Source organism: Cyphomyrmex costatus, unplaced genomic scaffold, assembly GCF_001594065.2.
Source record: "Cyphomyrmex costatus isolate MS0001 unplaced genomic scaffold, Ccosl1.0 scaffold5, whole genome shotgun sequence".
NCBI lineage: Eukaryota > Metazoa > Arthropoda > Insecta > Hymenoptera > Formicidae > Cyphomyrmex > Cyphomyrmex costatus.
In genome coordinates this window covers 5,423,114-5,443,607 of record NW_017279267.1, presented here as the reverse complement: position 1 = coordinate 5,443,607, position 20,494 = coordinate 5,423,114, and the positions used below count along the sequence as shown (strand labels likewise).

Genomic DNA, 20,494 nt, shown 5'->3' with positions numbered 1-20,494 from the left:
GTCTCAATATTATTTACTCAGGGTTAATCCCACTTTTAAAGATGTTGACGTCTTCTCTAGATCCTCACAATCAGTTTCGAGTCCTTATGAAATTCTTAACTCAGATATCCACCTGTCACGTAACTCGCATCCGTGGCGAAGGGATAACTTTTCGACAAATATAGAGACTTTCAATGTTTGTCTGTTTGCAGTAAAATAACAAGTAATCTTCTTATTAGTCGGAAAATTATTTACAATAATAAATATGTAAAAACATTAGCAATAATAATTTTTTTTACAATAAATAGCTCTAATTGATTAATAAAAATCTCTAATTGTAGTCATCTACGAATTAATGATATTAAAATAATGTAAATAAGAATTTGTATAAAACAAAATATAAGAAGATATACTTATATATGTATATGTAGTAAGATTTTTTAAATAAAATAACAAATGCTACAGAAGGTTTGTTTAAAACCAATTATTTATACTAAAATATATAGCGAATAAAAAATACATGCTTGTACATGAATAATTTTATATAAAATTAGTAATATAGAAAGATATTATTAATATTATATTATTTCTGTAGGAATACGTTGCTTTCATTTATGGAATATACTAAATGTTGTGAATATTTGTGGCAATGCATGCATAAAATATTGAAGAAACATATGTTTTTATTTGTACAATATTATCACAAAGATAGTAAATACTAATTTCCCTTTTATATATTACATGAAATATTAAGTAAAATTATAAAAATTTGTAAGTGTATAAATGAAAATTTATAAATAATTTTTATAAATAAAACATCTCAAATTTTTCTTAAAATATTCTATTTTATATTTTATAATGTGGTTTATTTAGTTTATAACGTAATATAAAATGTTTTATATTATATATTTTAACTACGCACCTACAATAAAATCGTCTTTCTTCCTTTTTCATAGTTACGTTTTGAAAATTAAAAAATAATTTAATTTAATCTCTTTTCAAGTTCTTTATGGTTTTGTAGCATAACTTTAATAATACTAAAATTAAAGATATATTTAAAATGTTAATATTTTACAATAACAGAAATTACTTTTATATAATTATTAAATATAGTACTAATATTTATTATTCAATATATAAATTGAACGTTCGTGAATGCACTTTGAAGCATTAAATTAACTCTGAGAAGAAATATTTCGTATGAATTTACAATATAATACCATATTGGATCTATATAACGACATTGCACGCAACAGTAAGTAATTTTTGCTACATTATTAAAGACATTGTTTGAAGTATGTTCTCTACGTCAAAAAATATCAAGAGATCAATACAAACATTTGTCGGAATATAGTACAAGTGGTCGGTTCCGAGGACGATGGCGCGATATCAATGATATAGAAAGAAAAAACTACAGCTGATTTACGAATTATCATAAATTTCATGTGAATGGTAATATCGGCATAATTTTCAACGACTTACGACAGTGGGTGCCTACTAAACATAAACACAAGTAGGAAGTCTCGTCTGCCTGCTGAAAATTCGCGGGTCATTTGAGCCGTTTCCGCACCATTACCCTTTCTTAGCACGTCTCCTTTACGAGTAATCCTGTGACTCGGTCCAAGAACAGGCGGAGAATTGTAAGACATTGTAGAAAATCGAAGAAGTTGATATAGAGGAAGATAAGGAGAAAAAGGGAGAAAAAAATATGAGGATACGAAAAGGAGAAAAGTTACTTGTAGCAACACAGACGTGATTTGATTCCTCGTTACGTTGTTCCAGAAAATTGTATCTTCCAACGAATTTTCTTTATCCCATTCTACTGTCTAAATATTTACGATACTGAAAATGCTTATTTTACAACATATAATGCAATGGAAGCATTTGATACATAAAAAACATGTAAATGTAACACAACAATAAAGCTGAGGATAACTCCAAAGTGAGTCGAACCGTTTGAAGGAAAATATATGAGGATTGCATCAAAAACCTAAGTATACTTTATATCTTTTAAAGCTACTACATTTGTGGTTGACTCTTATTAGCCTTTTTGAATTGTTTATGATTGAGAGTCCGTTATTTAATTAATTTAATTATATTAGTTTTCTATTATTAAGACTTTCCAAGATAAACATTATACCGCTTGATTCTACGTAAATAGCCCTTTAACATGGTAAGTAATTTGTATTATACATCTCGAAACTTTTTATTTTAGCAAAAAAAAAAACAGCTAATTTAATATCCGCCTTTGTGTTTCTAACTTATGCTGATAAATTATGTAAAATCAATCTCATAATTATATATGTTTGAATTCTGTACATATGTAATTTAGTTGTTGTTAAATATAATATATACATATATAATTAAATTATTTGAATAGCGCCTTTTCAGGATTACTTATAATATTAAAATACGAACGTTTATTAAAATTTTTCCAATTCTCAATATCTTCTATATAGAAATAGGATTATAAGACTTGAAATTTTATTATCGTTTATAGTGCTTATATGCAGCTGTTACGAAAGAATTATAGCAACACATAACAGAACAGAATTCCACCTTATCTTCGATTCGATCCTACAAATAATACAATAGCTGCAACAACGACGAAAGAATTCAGCAGCAGCTGTGTACTAAAAACAGCTCTTCCTTCGACGAAACCGAATTCGAACAAGCCGTTTTCACCGCTTTACGAGCGATGTTTCTCGCGTTGCTTTTGCAAGTGTTAGCCGTGGCCGCCATTTTGTAGATTGATTCAAGTTGTTTTTCCACCACAGAGATATAATGTACTTGTGAGATGCTTGTGACGTTAAATTTTAACGTAAACTTATTATTTTACTTATTTAATATTTGCTGTATTTATGATAAATCAAAAATCTGTTTCTATTTAAGCAATTCCTTTACTGCATCCTTTATTTTTTCTTTTTGCGACTGTTTCTAATATTGAAATATACTTTTTGTTATAAGTATAATTTATAATGTACTTACTGCCAGATATATATATACAATAATACATTTTATATCTTACATACGAGATTGCATATAAACATTAAAAATTGAAATGTTATTGTTTAAATATCTTATTTTAACGGATATAATAATAATCTGATTAAAAAGAGTAAATCTCGTTATACATTAAAATTTCCAATCACATCTTGTATTTTACTTATTTAATACCGTGTTTCATCGATAAAATTTTCACTTAGACTATATCTTATGTTTCAAATATATAGAATATATACAATATATAAAATATAGAATGCAATTGTTATATAATAGATAATTATATATATATTATATATACATATATATAATAGTACACATGAATGAACAATCGCATAAAAACAGCGCGGCATAAAACGTATGTTAAGATAAATTAATATAATTAATAAGAATATATATCTAATTAGTTGTCAAATTAACCTTCTAAAATGCATTCGATTATTAAACTTAATTTTTATAGAAACAAATATAAAAACGAATAGGCAATATCTATATTAAGAGCATTACCAAAGATTTTTCAACAACGCGTGGTCCTTCCTAAGAACGTAAAAAATATAAAATAACTACAAAATGCTTTAGACGGAACTGTTAATCATGAAAGAGCAATATGAAATACATATATCGTAGAACGTGGCAGAATGATATTGCAGAATGAGAAGGAAATGTCGAACGCCTTGTCGGAGGAGCAACTCGCGCCTCCTACCTGGCTGGCCGTTCTAACGAATCCTCAATGGCGCCCGAGTGCAAACGGGGCCTTGACAATGGGGCCTTGTTGTCAGGAAGGGGGATTCCTTCAGAGAAACTTTTGTCAGGGAACTCACGTGGAACTCGGGTGAGAACCCTCGAGAGCTCTGTGGATGACTTGCGCATCGCGAGCTGCGAGCTGCTACTTGAAATAAATTTTTTTTCTCCTCGACTCGAAGGCGGCTTTCCATCCTTCTGCTTTCTTCGTTCAACGGACGCGTGACGATTGTGTGAATCACGTCAAAATTCCTCGCTAATGGGCCGTTTACGACGGAACACTGGCACGATCCTATACACCATCTTTCCCTTCACGAGTTCACAATCTCGTTACGCGTAATAAATTATTCCAACGAAAAAGATCACCCGCTCTTGCGAAAATACAAAAAATTTTAGAACACTTGGTTCAACATAGTCAATCGTATAATTCAACAAATCATCCGCTATATACGAAATAAGTCTTTTTATTACCTATGTAATATTTAATAAGCAAATTTTTTATTTAAATAAAAAATTGTTCTTTATTCATGTATAAGGTCCTTTCGTTTTTATTATTCGTAAATTTCAGTCAACAACAGTCAACTATGTTCATCAACTAAAGGAACAGAAACAAAATCATATCGGAATATTATGAAGCGTGGAATAAAAAATATTAACTTATCAGTTATTTTCTTACAATACTTGGCTCACGCAGATCTAATCGTATAATAATTCATTCCCATTATAATTTAGTTCGAATCATTCCGCAGCATGGAACCCTTCCTATCGATCGCGCCAAAACTGGTAGGAATACTACAGTGTGCAATTTTCGCGCGCACCCCATAAGAAATCATAACCCTCAGATCGCCGAAATTATGTCCGTTTGTGTGTGATTCTACCCGCCAATCAGACGCAGCGAATATGAGCTCGCTATAACGAGTTGCCTCCCTTATATCATGTACAGGGAAACTGATTGTGTATTAGAAATTCCAAGCATTTAATCTTCCAGCGTAATAATATAATTACAATAAAGCAATTATGATGAAAAAAAACCATCAATTGCTTCCTTCATTACAATATCCAATACACGAACAAACGTATCTTTTATCGTATTGTAATATTTTATATATAAAGCCCAAATATAAAAGGCCAATACGACAATCTGTTGAAGACAGATTTCGATTAACTTCACCGCAGGAGGTTTCGACTGCTTTTCTTCGATATTTTAGTTCGGGTACAGCCGTAACTCTATGGTAAAATGATAACAAAGGTACCAAATTTCTATTGTAATAATAATAGCAATAAGAGCGGTGATCAACGTATAAACAAGCTTTGTAGAATTTAACGACAGTTTCTGTTGCTATTAGATCAAATGATTTTCAAATCTGCTTTATGCGATCAATTAAATAACGTTCTGCGTGCGTGTGTGATTACATTATTTACAACTCAATGTTAACGCCATTTAATATTAGTTCAAATATTGTTTAAAATTACAATGCGCGCACAAATGCAATGTACATGAATGCCGCTTATTTCACTCTTATAATCTTATTGTTTAATCTTTTATCTTTTATTACTATTTAAACTATATTATTTTCCATCATATCCATTAAAATGATTTCATACAAGAATATTTATTAGAACAGCTTCCTTATAAATCTCGTTTATTCATAATGCAATGATGAACAGCAATTTGTAAAGTTCAATAAGCATAACTAATTAATTTCTACATAGACCAGGTCAACGTATCCAAAACCATTAATTTCATTAAATAAGTAACACTTCGACGCATTCAGAAATCGATTTTCTGTCAAATTATCAAATGAACGCAGGATAATTTCATTAGTGCTAGAATGGAAATCTTCCATTCTAGTTTCTTAGAATCGTAATATCTATTAGTCGAAGATTTAAAAAATAAAATGTATTAATTTAGTTAATTTTATTCAATTTTTTATCATTTTGATACCATTTTTCACAAGAGAAGACATGTGAAATATGTTATAATGAAAAAACTTATTTGTATCGTCTCGTAATTATTTAATTTTATCAACAGTACCTATATTTTTTTACACACACATTTCTTTTTTAGGAAGCTAATTACATTTTTATTTTTACAATTTGATTAATAAGTCTTATCAAATTATTATTTTTAAGAATACAGAGCTGCTTTTTTTCTAGTTTATTAATGCCCAAAACTTTGTTTTTCAAAATTTATCAAGCTAATTTATCAACTAAACGTTTTCTTTAATTTGTAAGTATTAACAAATTTATTATACTGTAATGTAAAATTGTAAATTAAATTTTACATAAAAAAGTAAAATTTATTACGTAGCAATGTTTTATACATTATTTAAAAAGTCAAAGGTGCAATTGAATAAGCATATTTAATGGAATAATATAAATAGCAAGACATGATTATATTACAAACATAGAAAAATATAAATAATAAAGCACGGTGTTTTGTGTACATAATCTGTAGGTATATTTAATGCACATAATTATAATTTGTAGATTATATCTATTTGTACAAAGTAATATTTTAGTAACTACACATAAATCGAAAATTTTAAAATTCAAATAATGTACAAAAACAATGCGCGACGTCTAAATAATTCGCTAGTTCAATTAAAAAAAGACGAAGATAAATTCGAAAATAAAGAGGAAAACATACAAAATAGAATAAAAAGGAAAGAGACGAAATGAGCGACAGAGAAGGAAAGACGCTACCTCTCCATGCAAAAATATCCCCGTTAACGATTATCAGCTCCTCTTTCCGTCTCGCGCCTCGTTATATTGTGTCCCCGTCGCGCGCGCAAATTTAGAAACAAAAGACGGGTGGAAAGCGTGCTCTGATTGGCCGTCCGGTCCCTGACTCCTCTCTCTGATTGGCCCGCGGGACCGCACCCATCCTGTAATGGCCGCTTTGTCGTTCCCCGGCACTCTATGTGTACGCGCCTGCACGCTTCAAGCAGCCTCGACAACCCCATGCCGTCACCCCGCGCGATTCCCCAACCCACCCCTCCTCCCAGTCTCCCTTCTACTTGGCTCTACCAGCCACCCCCGCCGCTCGCGGCAGCCGCCCTCGTATCTCGAATTATATCAAAATATAATCACTGGCTGCCGCGTACAGGTTGTGTGCATATGTATATGTCCGTATGCTGGGAACGCTCATTCACATATATACAGAAGTGTCCGAGTCGTGGCCCGCGGGCCATTTTCTCCCACATGCTCTCCCCGTTTCCCCTAGTCTACGATGCGAATCGACAAGCGTGATAAGTTAGTAGTGGGGGTGTACAGGCAAGGTGCGGACTCTCTTAGTTAAATCCACTTAGGCACCTCTGATGTACAATATACGCAAGCTGCGTTAATGTGCACACGCACGCAATTGGGACAGCATAGATGAAAACTGCATGTTGCGATATTTGAAGAGTCTCTTTCTCTTATTCTCGGTTTTTTTCTCTTTATCATTGAAACAATAAAATACCGGGAATAGAGTAAAAGAATCTAGATTCTCATTTGTAGGCATACTCTATTGTTGCCATACCTCTTTGTACTCTGTTTTGCTTCACTGTATTTAGATTCTCATTTGTAGGCATACTCTATTGTTGCCATACCTCTTTGTACTCTGTTTTGCTTCACGAGAGTGAGCTCTCTGTATGTTAAATTTATAAAAACCAACTGATCTAAAAGTCAATTGATACAGTAGCTAACACTCACTTAATCTCACATACACACACAATTTGTATTTTTAGTATTTTTTTCAGAAATTTATAATTATGCGTGAATAAAAATTAATTTGTCAAAAGCACCTTTCAGAAAGGCACTCCCATTTCTAATAGATTTGTAATAATCGATCGTATATTTATTGCATAGATAGTAACATTTAAAAGAAACACAATTTGCTTCAGTCATTTGTTTTGCTTTGCCAAGCACAGCACAGATCTCACCAGAAAGCTTTCTTTTCTACTTTCTAAAATCTTTGAAGTAAAATTTAATTCTAAAGAGTAATTAAGAGTGATAATTGAATCAGTGTTGAAGAAAAGTGGCCTGATTATCAATTTTTAAGAGTAAGATTTCACTCTTTAAAATTGAATACTACTCTCAAGATTTTAGAGAGTAGGGAAGAGATGGAGAATAAAAAAAGCATAACAAGAAAAAAGAAGAGCTATCAGAAAAGAAGATATTAGAAAAGAGCGGAACAGAAAAAAGAATGGAATGAAATCTTATTTCGGAAAATCCTGTTGCAAAAACCTACATCAACCTACTGCTCTCCATAAACTCGCAGTAACTAATCACCAGTTCTAAAAATTTATTTCTTTTACAGTCGGCTTTTGTGGCGTTGCCATAATCTATCTTTAAACCATTGACTATTATAAAGCCACTATCGCCTATTACAAAGCTTACGCCAATATATAATCTTAAAGCCTGCGTTCTAAAATTGCATAAGCGCGTAGTTGTAAGTCTTTGTAGTCGTAAGAATTGACCCACAGTCGAATTTAAGGTAAATATTCTACTATGATTAGTCAATTCTTGCAACTACAACCGCTTACAAACGCTATGCTTACACAATTGTAGAATAGACTTAATGCGCGATTTACAACAGCAGTAGAGTAGTAGATGAGACTGTAAGAATAAGAAATTGATCAGTCACAGTTGATTATTCTTCTCAAATTCGACTGCGATTGGTCAATTGTTTATTCTTACAGTCTCATCCACTAATGCTACTGCCATTGTAGACCACATATTAGAATTTGCAAAAGGAGAAAGCAATTAAAGAATATATTGACTTTCAAAAATTCTTGGTGTAAAATACCACTTAAAAAAATGAAAATATTGCCACTATTGAAAAAGAGTATATATATTCTAGATGTCCCATAGTTATAAATAAAGATTTCAACGTTCTAATAGTGTTTCTTCTTATTTTGATTTGACATTAACTTCATCTACTATAATATATAAAATTAATCGTAGAAATTTATGCATAGAAATAAATGTTTTTATTTTCGCTTACCTGTATCCTATCTTCAGGTAGATCAGTCCTTAGGCTTAGCATCTCGCGGGCATAGACGTCAGGATAATGGGCTTCCTTGAAAGCTGCCTCCAGCGCCTCCAGCTGCTGTGACGTGAAGATCGTCCTGGAGCAACAACCACATGAACCTAGTTATATGCCATTACAGAGCTTCTACTTTAAATCTATCCTACTCTCTCTTAAAATATCGAAAAAGTTCAAGTAGTGGTATGTATGGCGTTTATATAGGAAAATATATCAAAATCAGAAGTATCAAAATCTTTGTTAATTACCTGCCTAACAGAGTAACATTTTATAATAAACAAATGCTTTCTATGACAAGTATATCGAATTAAAAAATACTACAGACAAATCCAAATAAAACTAGAACGTTATGAGCATTACTATAAGTAATTAAAAGCTTTCACAATTTTCTCGTAGAAAGATACATCAAGTATCGAACATTAATAATTATATTAATAAATATTATACATATACTCAATGTATTATATAAATGTATTTGTAAATGTGTTGTTTGAAAAAGAAGGTAGTTATTAGAAGCAAGATCATGTTTAGAACTCAAACTTTTCTATAAGAAAGAAATTAAAAACAATATTTATATGCAAAGGATAGACATATATTTTATTTCTATTATTTAAGGAGCACTGTTACGTTATCTAATAAGTATAATAACAATAATATTAATATCATTTTTTGGTGGACCGCTAAATTCAAACCGAATGAGACAAAATGTTACAGCGGTCTATAAGCTAGATCACGGGTGCTTCTAAATAATTGTGTAAATTTATATACTACGAATGTAATTCTTCGATTACTCACCGAAATTTTAATGTTTAATTAACTATTTAATGTTAATTAATTAACTAATTTAATGTCTAATTAAATTGTTAAAATAACAATATTAATGTTTATTATTAAGATGACAGAATACATGTACATGTTTTCTGTTAGCAGTGTATGTGATATAAAAGTTAATTTAATTTAATCATCATCTCAATAATACTTTTGAAATTACTCTTATATACTCTCAATCTTGTTAACATGTATTAGCATACAATCCTCACAGGTCTGTTTTTCCTAAGTAGCCGCAAGTATCTATTCCGTTCATTAGCTTGCAATTAGTTGCAAACGGGCATACGTTTTATCGATGTAAATTCGATGTAGAAACGAGAGATGAAGCGAAGTAACCAATGATTACTTCGTTTCTTCTTCTTTTTCATAAGCAGGATGTATAACTTAGCAACGCGTGATGGACAGTCGATGGTAGACAGGCGAGTGTTCAGCCAGAAGGCACATATGCGCGTGATATGACAGAAACTGGAGAAGCGAATTTGACGGCAAGACGTCCAATTAGTCTTGCGATTCGACAAATTGTAGGTTGCGCGGAGAACGAGCTGGCATCTGCCTTTGTGGGCCGAACGAAAGCTTCGAAATTGAAAGTCATTTCCCGAACGATCATCCGCTCGTTAAGCGGACACGCGAAAATCGTCGACAATTTTGCTTTAGTTTTGTGTGCTCGTTTAAAGATTGCCGTGTAATCCTTTCGAATTTTTAACAGTGATCGTATCAAAATATCAAATAAATTGAAATAAGCGCTAATTTAAAGTTTGTGATGTTAGAATATGCTCTTTATGAATAATTACTTATATTTCTAATTTTATTTATTGCAATTAAAGAGAACATCTTTTTTTGCTATTGCACATACATATAATAAAATGTCATTTTTTAAATAAGAAATGTAACTATTCAAAATACAGAGTAGAATGGGGCTATTTCGTCCATTTTTTACAATATTGTTTATGTGTAACGTATATTGAACATTAGAAGATTATACTTGTGCTCTCAAAAAGTAATTATGATTAGGTATACAAGGTTATTATAAAAATGTTACTGTGTAAAAAGATATTATTTGTAGTTATAAATTTTATATTATAATAATATACTTTAAACTTGAAAATGACAGAATAGTCCAGCTCTCTTTCTATATACATATGTATATATACCCTATCTAATTAGATTCTTTTTCTGACTTTTATTTTACAATAATTTAATTTTTATATGTATATAAAATAATATATATTATCCTATTTATATGTGTATGTACAAAGTCCAATAATATTTCAGCATGTAATTAAATATTTTTTTTATTTTGCGTTGGTAAATTAAAATAAAATTATATAAAAATATTATTACGGTATATGTATATAATAAATCTTCCTAATACTTGTTAATACAATATTAATATAATCTGTTTTTGAGTATATTTGATATTAGAATTTATCATTAGAATTTGTATTATATTAGAAAAAGTGGAATTTTAATGTAGTAAATATTACTGTATTTCATGTCTTGATCGAGAGTTCAAATTTTAAAGTTACAAATATAGAAACTATTAAATTAATTAATCACTAAAATACCGTACAATTATGTTTTTCACAAAATTTGTAGTTAAGTTCAAATGTTGATCGTATAGAATTGTTTTAAATAATATTCATCAAATAATAATAATTACAAAAGATTTTATTTCAACATTTCATTTTAAGTTTAAAATTTCAATTGGCTGCTAAAGTTATTTTATATAAAATAGTAGCCATATATATTTTTCTATTGTTTTAAAATAAAAAAATTAAACTAACAATAATTATACAATAATTATACAAAACCTTTAAATTTTTTAATGAAGAATATATTTACTAACAATAAGTACAAGTAGTTGTTGATGAGCACAAATACCTTTATCAAAGTAACGAATAATTTTATTTCATGGGAAAAATGATCTAAAGAGAAAAAAAACAATGTTAAAGTTTTTGGCAGAGACTCACCTATGACGGCGTTTCTTCTTCTTTTTTTTACTAAAACCTGAGAGTCCATCTACCGTGAAATCCTTTCCTGATTCTATATTATGTCCAACACCTGTAATAACAGACAAACATGTAAAATTTTAGTAATAATAATTATAATTTTTGTATAACTTTAGAAAAGTAACAGTATATTTATGTATGTTTGTTATTATTATTTATCATTATTGTTATATATTGCAATTTTATACTTTAACAAAAAGTAAAAAGAAAAACGTAATTATGAAGCAGCGTTAAATTAGCGGAATTTATGTTTGTACATTACAAAAATCAGAGATGTGTCGAGATTAATATTTTACTGAATTCACAGCTCATTATTTGATAACATTATCTATAATTGATGATTATACAACTCTGTATGTTGAAACTGCGTAGGTACACACATCACGTATCAAATTACCTATTATATCAGACTTGGCAATGATTTGGATACAGAATACCATTCTAGTATGTGTCTAAAAAGTGAATTTTGCATTTCGGTAATTTACCTTCTTGTCAATTCATTAGTTTTTGCTTTACTGTACTCTCTTTATTATAAAAACAAGCTAAATTATATTATAATATTTTATTTCTAAACAAAGTTTATTTATTTAATATTATACATATATTGCTTTCAGCATAAAATAAAAAAAATATTTATTAAAATTATTTCCCTTTTTTAGAAAATTTATTTTCTCTTATTTAGTTATAAAACAATATATATACTGAAAGAAAAATGATTTGATATTTGTAACTATAATTACATATTACTGTACAACTATGATTAAGGTTTTTATACTATTAATAATAATAACTATATAATAACTATATATACTTCTATCAAGCAATATATAGTTGTCAACTGAAAATAACTATAATTATAATTATTTCAAACTACTTTTATGATAATTTTAATCATTTCTATAATTGTAATGACTATAATTATAGTAATTTTCGGTTACTAACTACATATATCTAATTATTGTAGTATATCCAATTACTGCAGTATACAGTCAAAATATTGACAGTATAATTAAGTACAATTTATATAACTTTATTTAAAAATATTAATTAAACGTAAAAAATGAATTTTTTAAAAATAATTTCAAAAATCTATATATATACTATATATAAAAACTATATTTGAAATAAATTAATGAATTGTATTAACTGATTTCTCAATTATCTTTCCGTAATATGCACATTTTTGTAAAAAAAAATTGTACGTTACAATTATAACAGCCCGCAATTTATGAAATTTCTTTATGAAATGATTGTCGCATATGCAATGGCAATAACGGCAATTTTTCCAGTAAATTGATCTATAAGAGAGCATGGCACTCGTAAAAACTTGCGATAAAATCCAGCTGCAAACGAAATCCGTTGGCCAAAAATAATTATCAATTGTAAATTAATGTCAAATTAACGAGCGAAAAGCAGCCTGAAGCATTGCGCACAATGAAACTCTTCCCTAAGGGTAACTCTCGTTACTATCGTTCCCGCTGTCGCTGATACTGCTGGTGGCTAATTAACTAGTAATTAAGAGCTAAATTCCAATTATACATGTCCCTCGACTAATTGGAGTCTGAAATGTTCACTGACGTCAGCATTAATACATAGGAAATTGGTTGACACTTTTTCTCGCTTAATTGGCATTTTGATGTTATTTTCATATAAAATATAGATAATTCTTTAATTACAATGAATATTATAAAATTTTTTCTAATAAACATTTATTGTTATCGCAACAATTTATATTTTCATTATAATAATAAATAATGTAAATTTTGGTTCGCTAGTTGTATTCTCAATGCAAATAAATTTTATTGCAAAATATTTTAATAGGTACTAGATAGTACATACTAAAAGATTTGTTTATTGTTATAATGAATAAATCACCATTTTATTGTATAATTTGGCATGATCAGAAGTATCTAATTAATACATGTAGTCGAGTACATTAATTTGTAGTAATAAAGAAAAATGGACAAGGAAAGAAAAAATAAATATTTCAAGCTCGGAGTACGACAACGTTTATAGTTCGCGCAGTGCATTGTTTTCAGTACAGTAAAGAGGCCTCTTTAAACCCTCGGTTCCACGTTACCTTCTTGTTCCGAGTTTTTAAGTACACTCGTTTACTTCAAGCCATCGAACCAATCATTCTACAGAAATATATCCTAAAATAAGGATTTTTACGTAAATAGAGAAATGTTGTGTTTTCTTACATTGAAGAAACAAAAGTAAAAAAAAGGGGGGGGGGAATGGCAATAAGGTCATTAAGTAATTTACTGACATTTAGCGTGCGAAAGACTCAATTTACAAATTTAAAATTATCATGTGTTATTTTGATAATAAGCTGTACTCGTTACCATGGCTAATGTTTGATAACGTGAAAGTGATCAATATCGTGCGTATGAGAAACTATTTTATCTAAATAAACGCGTAGTGTCGCGTCGCTTAAGGAATACGCAACCTAATCGATTAATCAAATCTAGTTAGCTATTATACGAGCAACTATGCGTATGCACAGATGTATGCGTTAATAGGATCGTCTAATTCGCTCTTGCGAAGCGTTAATCAGACGTACCATCTAATTCGCTCTTAGATATTATCCCGTAAGTTACCTTTGATATATTCTCCAATCTACCTTTAGAATTTCCTCGCCAAAGGGTACAAGGTCTCGAAAAATAATTATTCCTTTAGTCTTGCAACAGATATTAAGAGCATTAAAACTCTTATATCATATTACACCTGCTTGTTGGATATCATAAGATATCTAATTTCATGATTATTAATATAAACTATATTCGTTATTATAATTTTAAAGATTGGTAACAGCTAAGGGTAATCTAGCTTGTTAGAATAAATTTTGACGTAATACGAGTACTCGTAGTATAAATATAAGATAGTATATATTCTCTTTTACACAAACAACATTGTATTTCAAGTTTATACGTATATTCATTTACAATTAATTATTTATTTAGACTGTCAATAATATGAAGATTTTACGATGATTGTAACTATTTCCCACGATTATTCTAAAAAAAATACAGAATATTTCTTTTAAATATCGTACATCTGCTCTCTCTCTCTCTCTCTCTTTCTCTCTCTCTCTCTCTCTCTCTCTCTCTCTCTCTCTCTCTCTCTCTCTCTCTCTCTTTCTCTCTCTGTTTCCAATATATGAGATATTTAAATTAACGATATCCATATATAAGTATTAGATATCCAATATTAAACATAGCCGTTAAGAATCGACAATTTGAAATTTGTGTTACACGTTAAAAGAGGAGTAGCTAAGGGTATTCATGCTATATACACGCTTTACGTGCTCAGAGAAACCCTAAAATGTATATAGGCGCAATGATCAGAGCGAACGGAAGGATATGCGTGTACGCACGGAAAGACCGCGGAGAGGGTTGCTACTGCTAGTGTGTCGTGGTGGATTACGTTCGTCCGCGCTTGATGGTGTATGTGTCAGTAGCGGCTGCAGGATGGTTGCCATCGGGGGTGTACCTGTGTTCGTAACAGGCCTGTTACCAAGCAACCGACAATAAGGAACGTGGATAGCCAATGGCGGCCCTCAAAATACCCCTTCGTCTAACACAGTCTCGTGCTAAAAAGCGAGACAGAAACAGGCTTTTGCTTTAGTAGCTGTCAAAGCCTTTAAATTTCGCGTCGGACAACTCATGTCAAAACCTGGTCTTACAGCTCGATTTCTTAGTCTTCTGGACAACTATATTCCAATTCAATGCTGATTCAGTGGCTGAACACCATTGATAATTACATTTTTTTTATCTTAAAAGTGTGAAAACAGATGAAGATGTGAGTATTTCTTAACATTTCTACTTTAGTATACATATATCTAGAGTCTGAGGCCCGTATTTATAGTTGTGTTTCTGCTGAGAAACTCAATTGAAACTAATTTTAAGTCGTAGAACAGTTCAATAGACGAATCTTGAGAGTTTATTTACTTCACATTTGTGTAATTATGACTCAAGTGAGACATGTGTCATATAACATGTGTCATATTGTCATTAACTTGATTTTGGAAAGGTTATTTTCAAACAGGTGAAAAACATAGCTTTAATTGACATCTTGTATCTCAAAACAAGTTTCACATGAGTAATCATTCCGCGTCTTAAATAAATACAGTTTCAATTGATTTCTAATTAAGATATGACTATTGAATTGTTCGTGTTTCAAGTTATAAGATTTCATTCTAAGTATCTCGCCTGATATGCTCTTGAGATGAAATTTGAGAAACGTCTACAAATACGGACCTAAGTAGAGTAAAAAAGCTTTTCTCCTATTCAATTCATTGACAAATAATTAATTCAATTGTTTTAACTTCATCTAATTATAAAATATTTGTATTTTATATATAGCCAAATGATAAATATGAAGAAATAACACAGAAAGAGATGCTCTCTGAAGATGTAAAGATTACACGAATACTAAGAAATACTTTATAAAAGATACTTAGAGATACATTAAGAATAAAATATTAAGGATGGAAATAGTCCTAATAGTTCTATTAAAAATATTAACGTTATTTAAACTCATGATTATTATTATTATTATATAATAATTATTACAATTATATCTGAATCTTAAAATTATAGTGATTTAAATAAATTCTTTTTTAATAAAGATGTTCCAAAGTTTCTATTAATTTCATTTTATATTAACTAGCGATCGATTGTTTTAAATTTTATTTTAACTTCAAAGTAATTTTATAAATAATTGGTTGATGTGTGTGTACAAATACTGCTATCTACTATCAGCTTTAAATAAGATTTGCACGATCTATATATTGCGTTTTTGTCTAACCCTAACAGTAGCTCGAGAGACTAGGCATTACGTTTTGCGTGGACGAAAATTGACGTTCCAGAGAAAGAGAGAGAAGAAGAAGACGGAAAAGAGAGAACGAGTTTACATCCAGCAAATAGAAACGCGCGTGAAGTATTACGAGCGAGGAGGGCAGCACGGCACATCGCCGTGTCCTTACACAGTAGGCCGTATGTATGATGATCCCATGGGGGTTGGTAGGAGGACCAAGGTAGCGTGTAGCACACCCTTGGGACATCTTCTGCTATCACTTGTCCGCATTAAACCTGGATACTAATCCCAAAATTTAATTTAGAAATCTTTTCAAGCCCACACGCCACGCCGCTCGTAATGTGTACATGTCGCAAAGACATTTTAGACTGTGAATTACCCGTTCTTTTGTACCTAGTAATTGAAAATTCGTTTCTGCCCTCTACCTTCCCCCTTCTTTGCCTTCGCGGCATGAAAAAGGGATAAATAGCTTTTTGTTGATTTACATGAAAATTACCTCGTCGCGCGTAAGATGAAATGATTCAACCCGAACACATACGTTTTCATTTCTTGCTATTTTACATTAATCGCAAAAAATAGGTCAAGACTAAAAAGTACAGGGAGAATAAATTAATAGTACAACCAAAAAGTTTACATATACTTTTCTATATAAGATTTTAAACAATTTCGTTGTAAAATTACACAAAATTATATATGACAGTTTTTCTTTTTGTATCAAGTGTTATTCGCAAAAGTGATTAAGGACAACTATTTTTTACGACATTTTAAAACATTTATGTATATATATATATGTTAAATTTAACGAAATATCATTAGCATATAAGTTATTTTTATATGTAAATATTAATTATGTGTTTATAATTATTAATTTAATTAAAACGAATAAAAATGTATATATAGAATAGTAACTAAATTAATCCAACGTGCAAATTTGTATAATTTACGAAGAAAAAAATCGTTTATTTATTTATAAATTTTGTAAATCATCAGCTTAGTCAGTACACTGCTTGTAACGAATTGCATTGCTCTAATAGCCTTCGAGCCAACAAAATCACATTACTCGTCAATTTTATACGCTGTCGCTAACTTTAGTCACGCCTTACTGTGTCAACCCCTTATTTCTCTTTCTTATATAAAAATATAATTTTAAATTGTTATTTTATCTTTTACACCTTTCTAACGCATGATTTTTTTATATACAGACATTTTTTTTATATACTCATATAGTAAACACATTTATAATCAGAAATCACGAAAAATTGACAATAGTACTGCATTATTAAACTTTTGCTTTCATAAAAGGTTCTTTCATCAAATAATGATAAAATACCTTTAAGATATTCTATTTACTGCAGATATATAATAAATACTTAAATAGAAAACTTCATTAAAAAAATCAAATTATTAATTAAAATGAAGCTTTGACGATAATTGCCACGTAAGCCAACAACGTTGACATCAAAAGCATCGAGGCGCCAATCGCTGAGGCGTTCCTTAAAAATGCGTCGAGCTGGGAATTATTCATAGAGTATATGAAACATGTAATGTGGTCGTTTACATAGTAGGAAGGGCGAATGGAGCGCATTCGAGCGTAGTCGAAGTCTAGATACATCCCGAGGGATGTTTCGGTGGATTAGGTACCCTCCACCCTGTCAGTTTTGTTGCACCATGCTATAATGCGTGAAACACTTGTAACGGACCAACCAGTAGCTTTAGGGTAAACTACTAATGCTCCCGCGATGTTTTTTAGGCGGATTAATTTGATCGATTCAATCGTCAGGTTCTCTCTCTCTGGAGAATCACACACTCCATAAAAGCCTACGATTTGTTCACTTTCGATTAATCTAATGCAATACATATCGACAAAGGCAAACTTTGTATAATAATAGATGATTTATGTATACATATATTCTAGAGAATATACTCTATATATACTCTATATGCAATATTAACTAATCCTGCTAATTAGCAGGATTTGTAATAACAATTACTAACTATAATTTCGTACACAATTTGTTCACAAATATTAATTAATTGTTATATTTAATTTCTATCACATTGTAAGTAGAAAATATGTAAATTAATTTGACGTTTATCACATCTGTAACGTAATTTCTATTACGAAAATATGCACTACTTTTATCTTCTATATGTATGACAATAAAAAAACATAATTCTATTTTTTTAAAGTTTTATGGAGAAGAGTGAAAATAGGATGCAATAATATGTTATCTATTAATTATAAATAAATTACATAATAAATTGAATAAAATGAACTCACTTTTATAAGTTTTTGTGTGTGTGTGTTCTTTATTCTATTTATTGTTAATTTTTGTTGTCAAGTATATACATATAGAACCGAATCTTGAGAATAAAAGCATTTAATATGAATACTAATAAATTGATGAATAATAAATTTCAGATACAAATGAATAGCTCTTAAGATCTTCGACCTCTCTCAATTTTCAGCAATTTGTTTTTATTTCTCTTCTTCTCGACGCAAATCTCACACCTCCCAGATATTTAAGTGCTTAATTCGGTCCATTGTCATTCTCGTGATAGTCATGCTCGAAATTCGAACCTTTAAGAATAGTGTGAATATTGTGATGTCCGTATATTCAAGTGCCAGATAGGAACAAAGAGCAAAGTGTTGATTGCCCGAAAACACAACATTTTTTACCAACGTTCTTAGTTAGACTTTGTTCCATGCTGTGAATGCTATGGAAAGAAACGCAGAAACAATTATCCCATACACATCCTCCATTCTTAATTATTCCCTTCCCTCCCAACCATGATACTACTATTGCATCGTTTTTTTTGTATATAAAAATAAGCAAATTACGATTAATATCAACAGATATATGAAACTTAATAAAAATTTTTAATAAAAATTTGTTTAGCAATGAGAGACATGCAATTTACAAAGTATTTTAAAAAGAATTTTATATTTTAATTAATTTGCGTTTTTTAAATATTATACTATTGATTTTCTTTTAATCAAGGCAGAATATGAGTATATCTAAAAGAATATTGAAATATATTTATGTTATGTGTATTTTTAATTATTATATTAAATTATTATATTAAAAACTTAGTTAAAGATTTGATCATGTTATTTTTAATAACTTTTGATATTTGGAATATATACTTGATTTTTATAAAATACATCAAAGCCACTTAAAATTATAAAGAAGCATTTCTTAAATACTAATTTTTCCTTTAGCTTATTGCTTAATTCTAAATATATAACAAATGTCTAATTATCTTCTATTTTATGTATATTAAACTGAATATAGTATTTCATACATTATTCGCATAACACAATTTTTTTATTATAACTTTTATTAAATTTAAATAAAATCAATTTATATTTGATTAAATACAAAAATAAAAATTAGACAAGTATAAATGTTAATTTTAAGAAGAGGTGGTGATGATATTTAAACAGAGAAGACAAAATTTTTAACGGAATATCTCCAGGAAAACGAGAGATGCCCGGACGCTGACGTCTTAGCAATCCCCAAAATAAATTTACTTCCAGCATGTGTGCGAGGTACAGCAGTACGTAAGGCGCCCCTTATGTAATGTACCAATGGAGCAAGAGAAAGAGCTACCGAGAGAAAGAGAGAAAACGGAAAAGGGAATGAGAGATCAGTAGCGAGAGAAAAGCGAGAGAGAGAAAGCAACGCGACTACCCCTTTCGACTGGGCAGTAGCGGCATAAGTCAGGAATTCCTGGCATGCAGTATATTGCGCGGGGATGGAGGCGCGGCGGTTATAAGCTATAGTCCCAGGCGTGGCATGGCATGCACAGCCATTTACTTCATTATGTCATTAAGCTTAATGGCCCTGGCCCTAACACGACTCTAGGCTATAGCCACTTCTACAGTCCGTCCCCATTAATTCCTCTCACTCTCCTCGTCTCCTTCCGTTACTACCACTGTCGCCAATGCCGCCACCGCCTCTTGTCCACCCACCACGATGCACTGTCGGAAGCCATCCTTGCGTCAGTCTTGCATTGAGCATTAACTTTACATCAATGACCGAGTAAATTGTCAATAGTTATCGTAGAAAGTTTAGTATTC

General features: G+C 30.3%; 1 protein-coding gene across 1 annotated transcript in view; it reads right to left on the bottom strand.

Moving 5' to 3' along the window:
• LOC108778297 (visual system homeobox 2) overlaps positions 1 to 20,494 on the bottom strand; it is a 52,521-nt gene that overhangs the window by 10,734 nt on the left and 21,293 nt on the right. Inside the window, exons 3-4 of the mRNA XM_018545427.1 lie at positions 11,555 to 11,644; positions 8,714 to 8,844 (exon numbers count right to left, since the gene is read on the bottom strand). Coding sequence (XP_018400929.1) covers positions 8,714 to 8,844; positions 11,555 to 11,644 — 221 coding nt within the window. The remainder of the gene's footprint in view (positions 1 to 8,713; positions 8,845 to 11,554; positions 11,645 to 20,494) is intronic.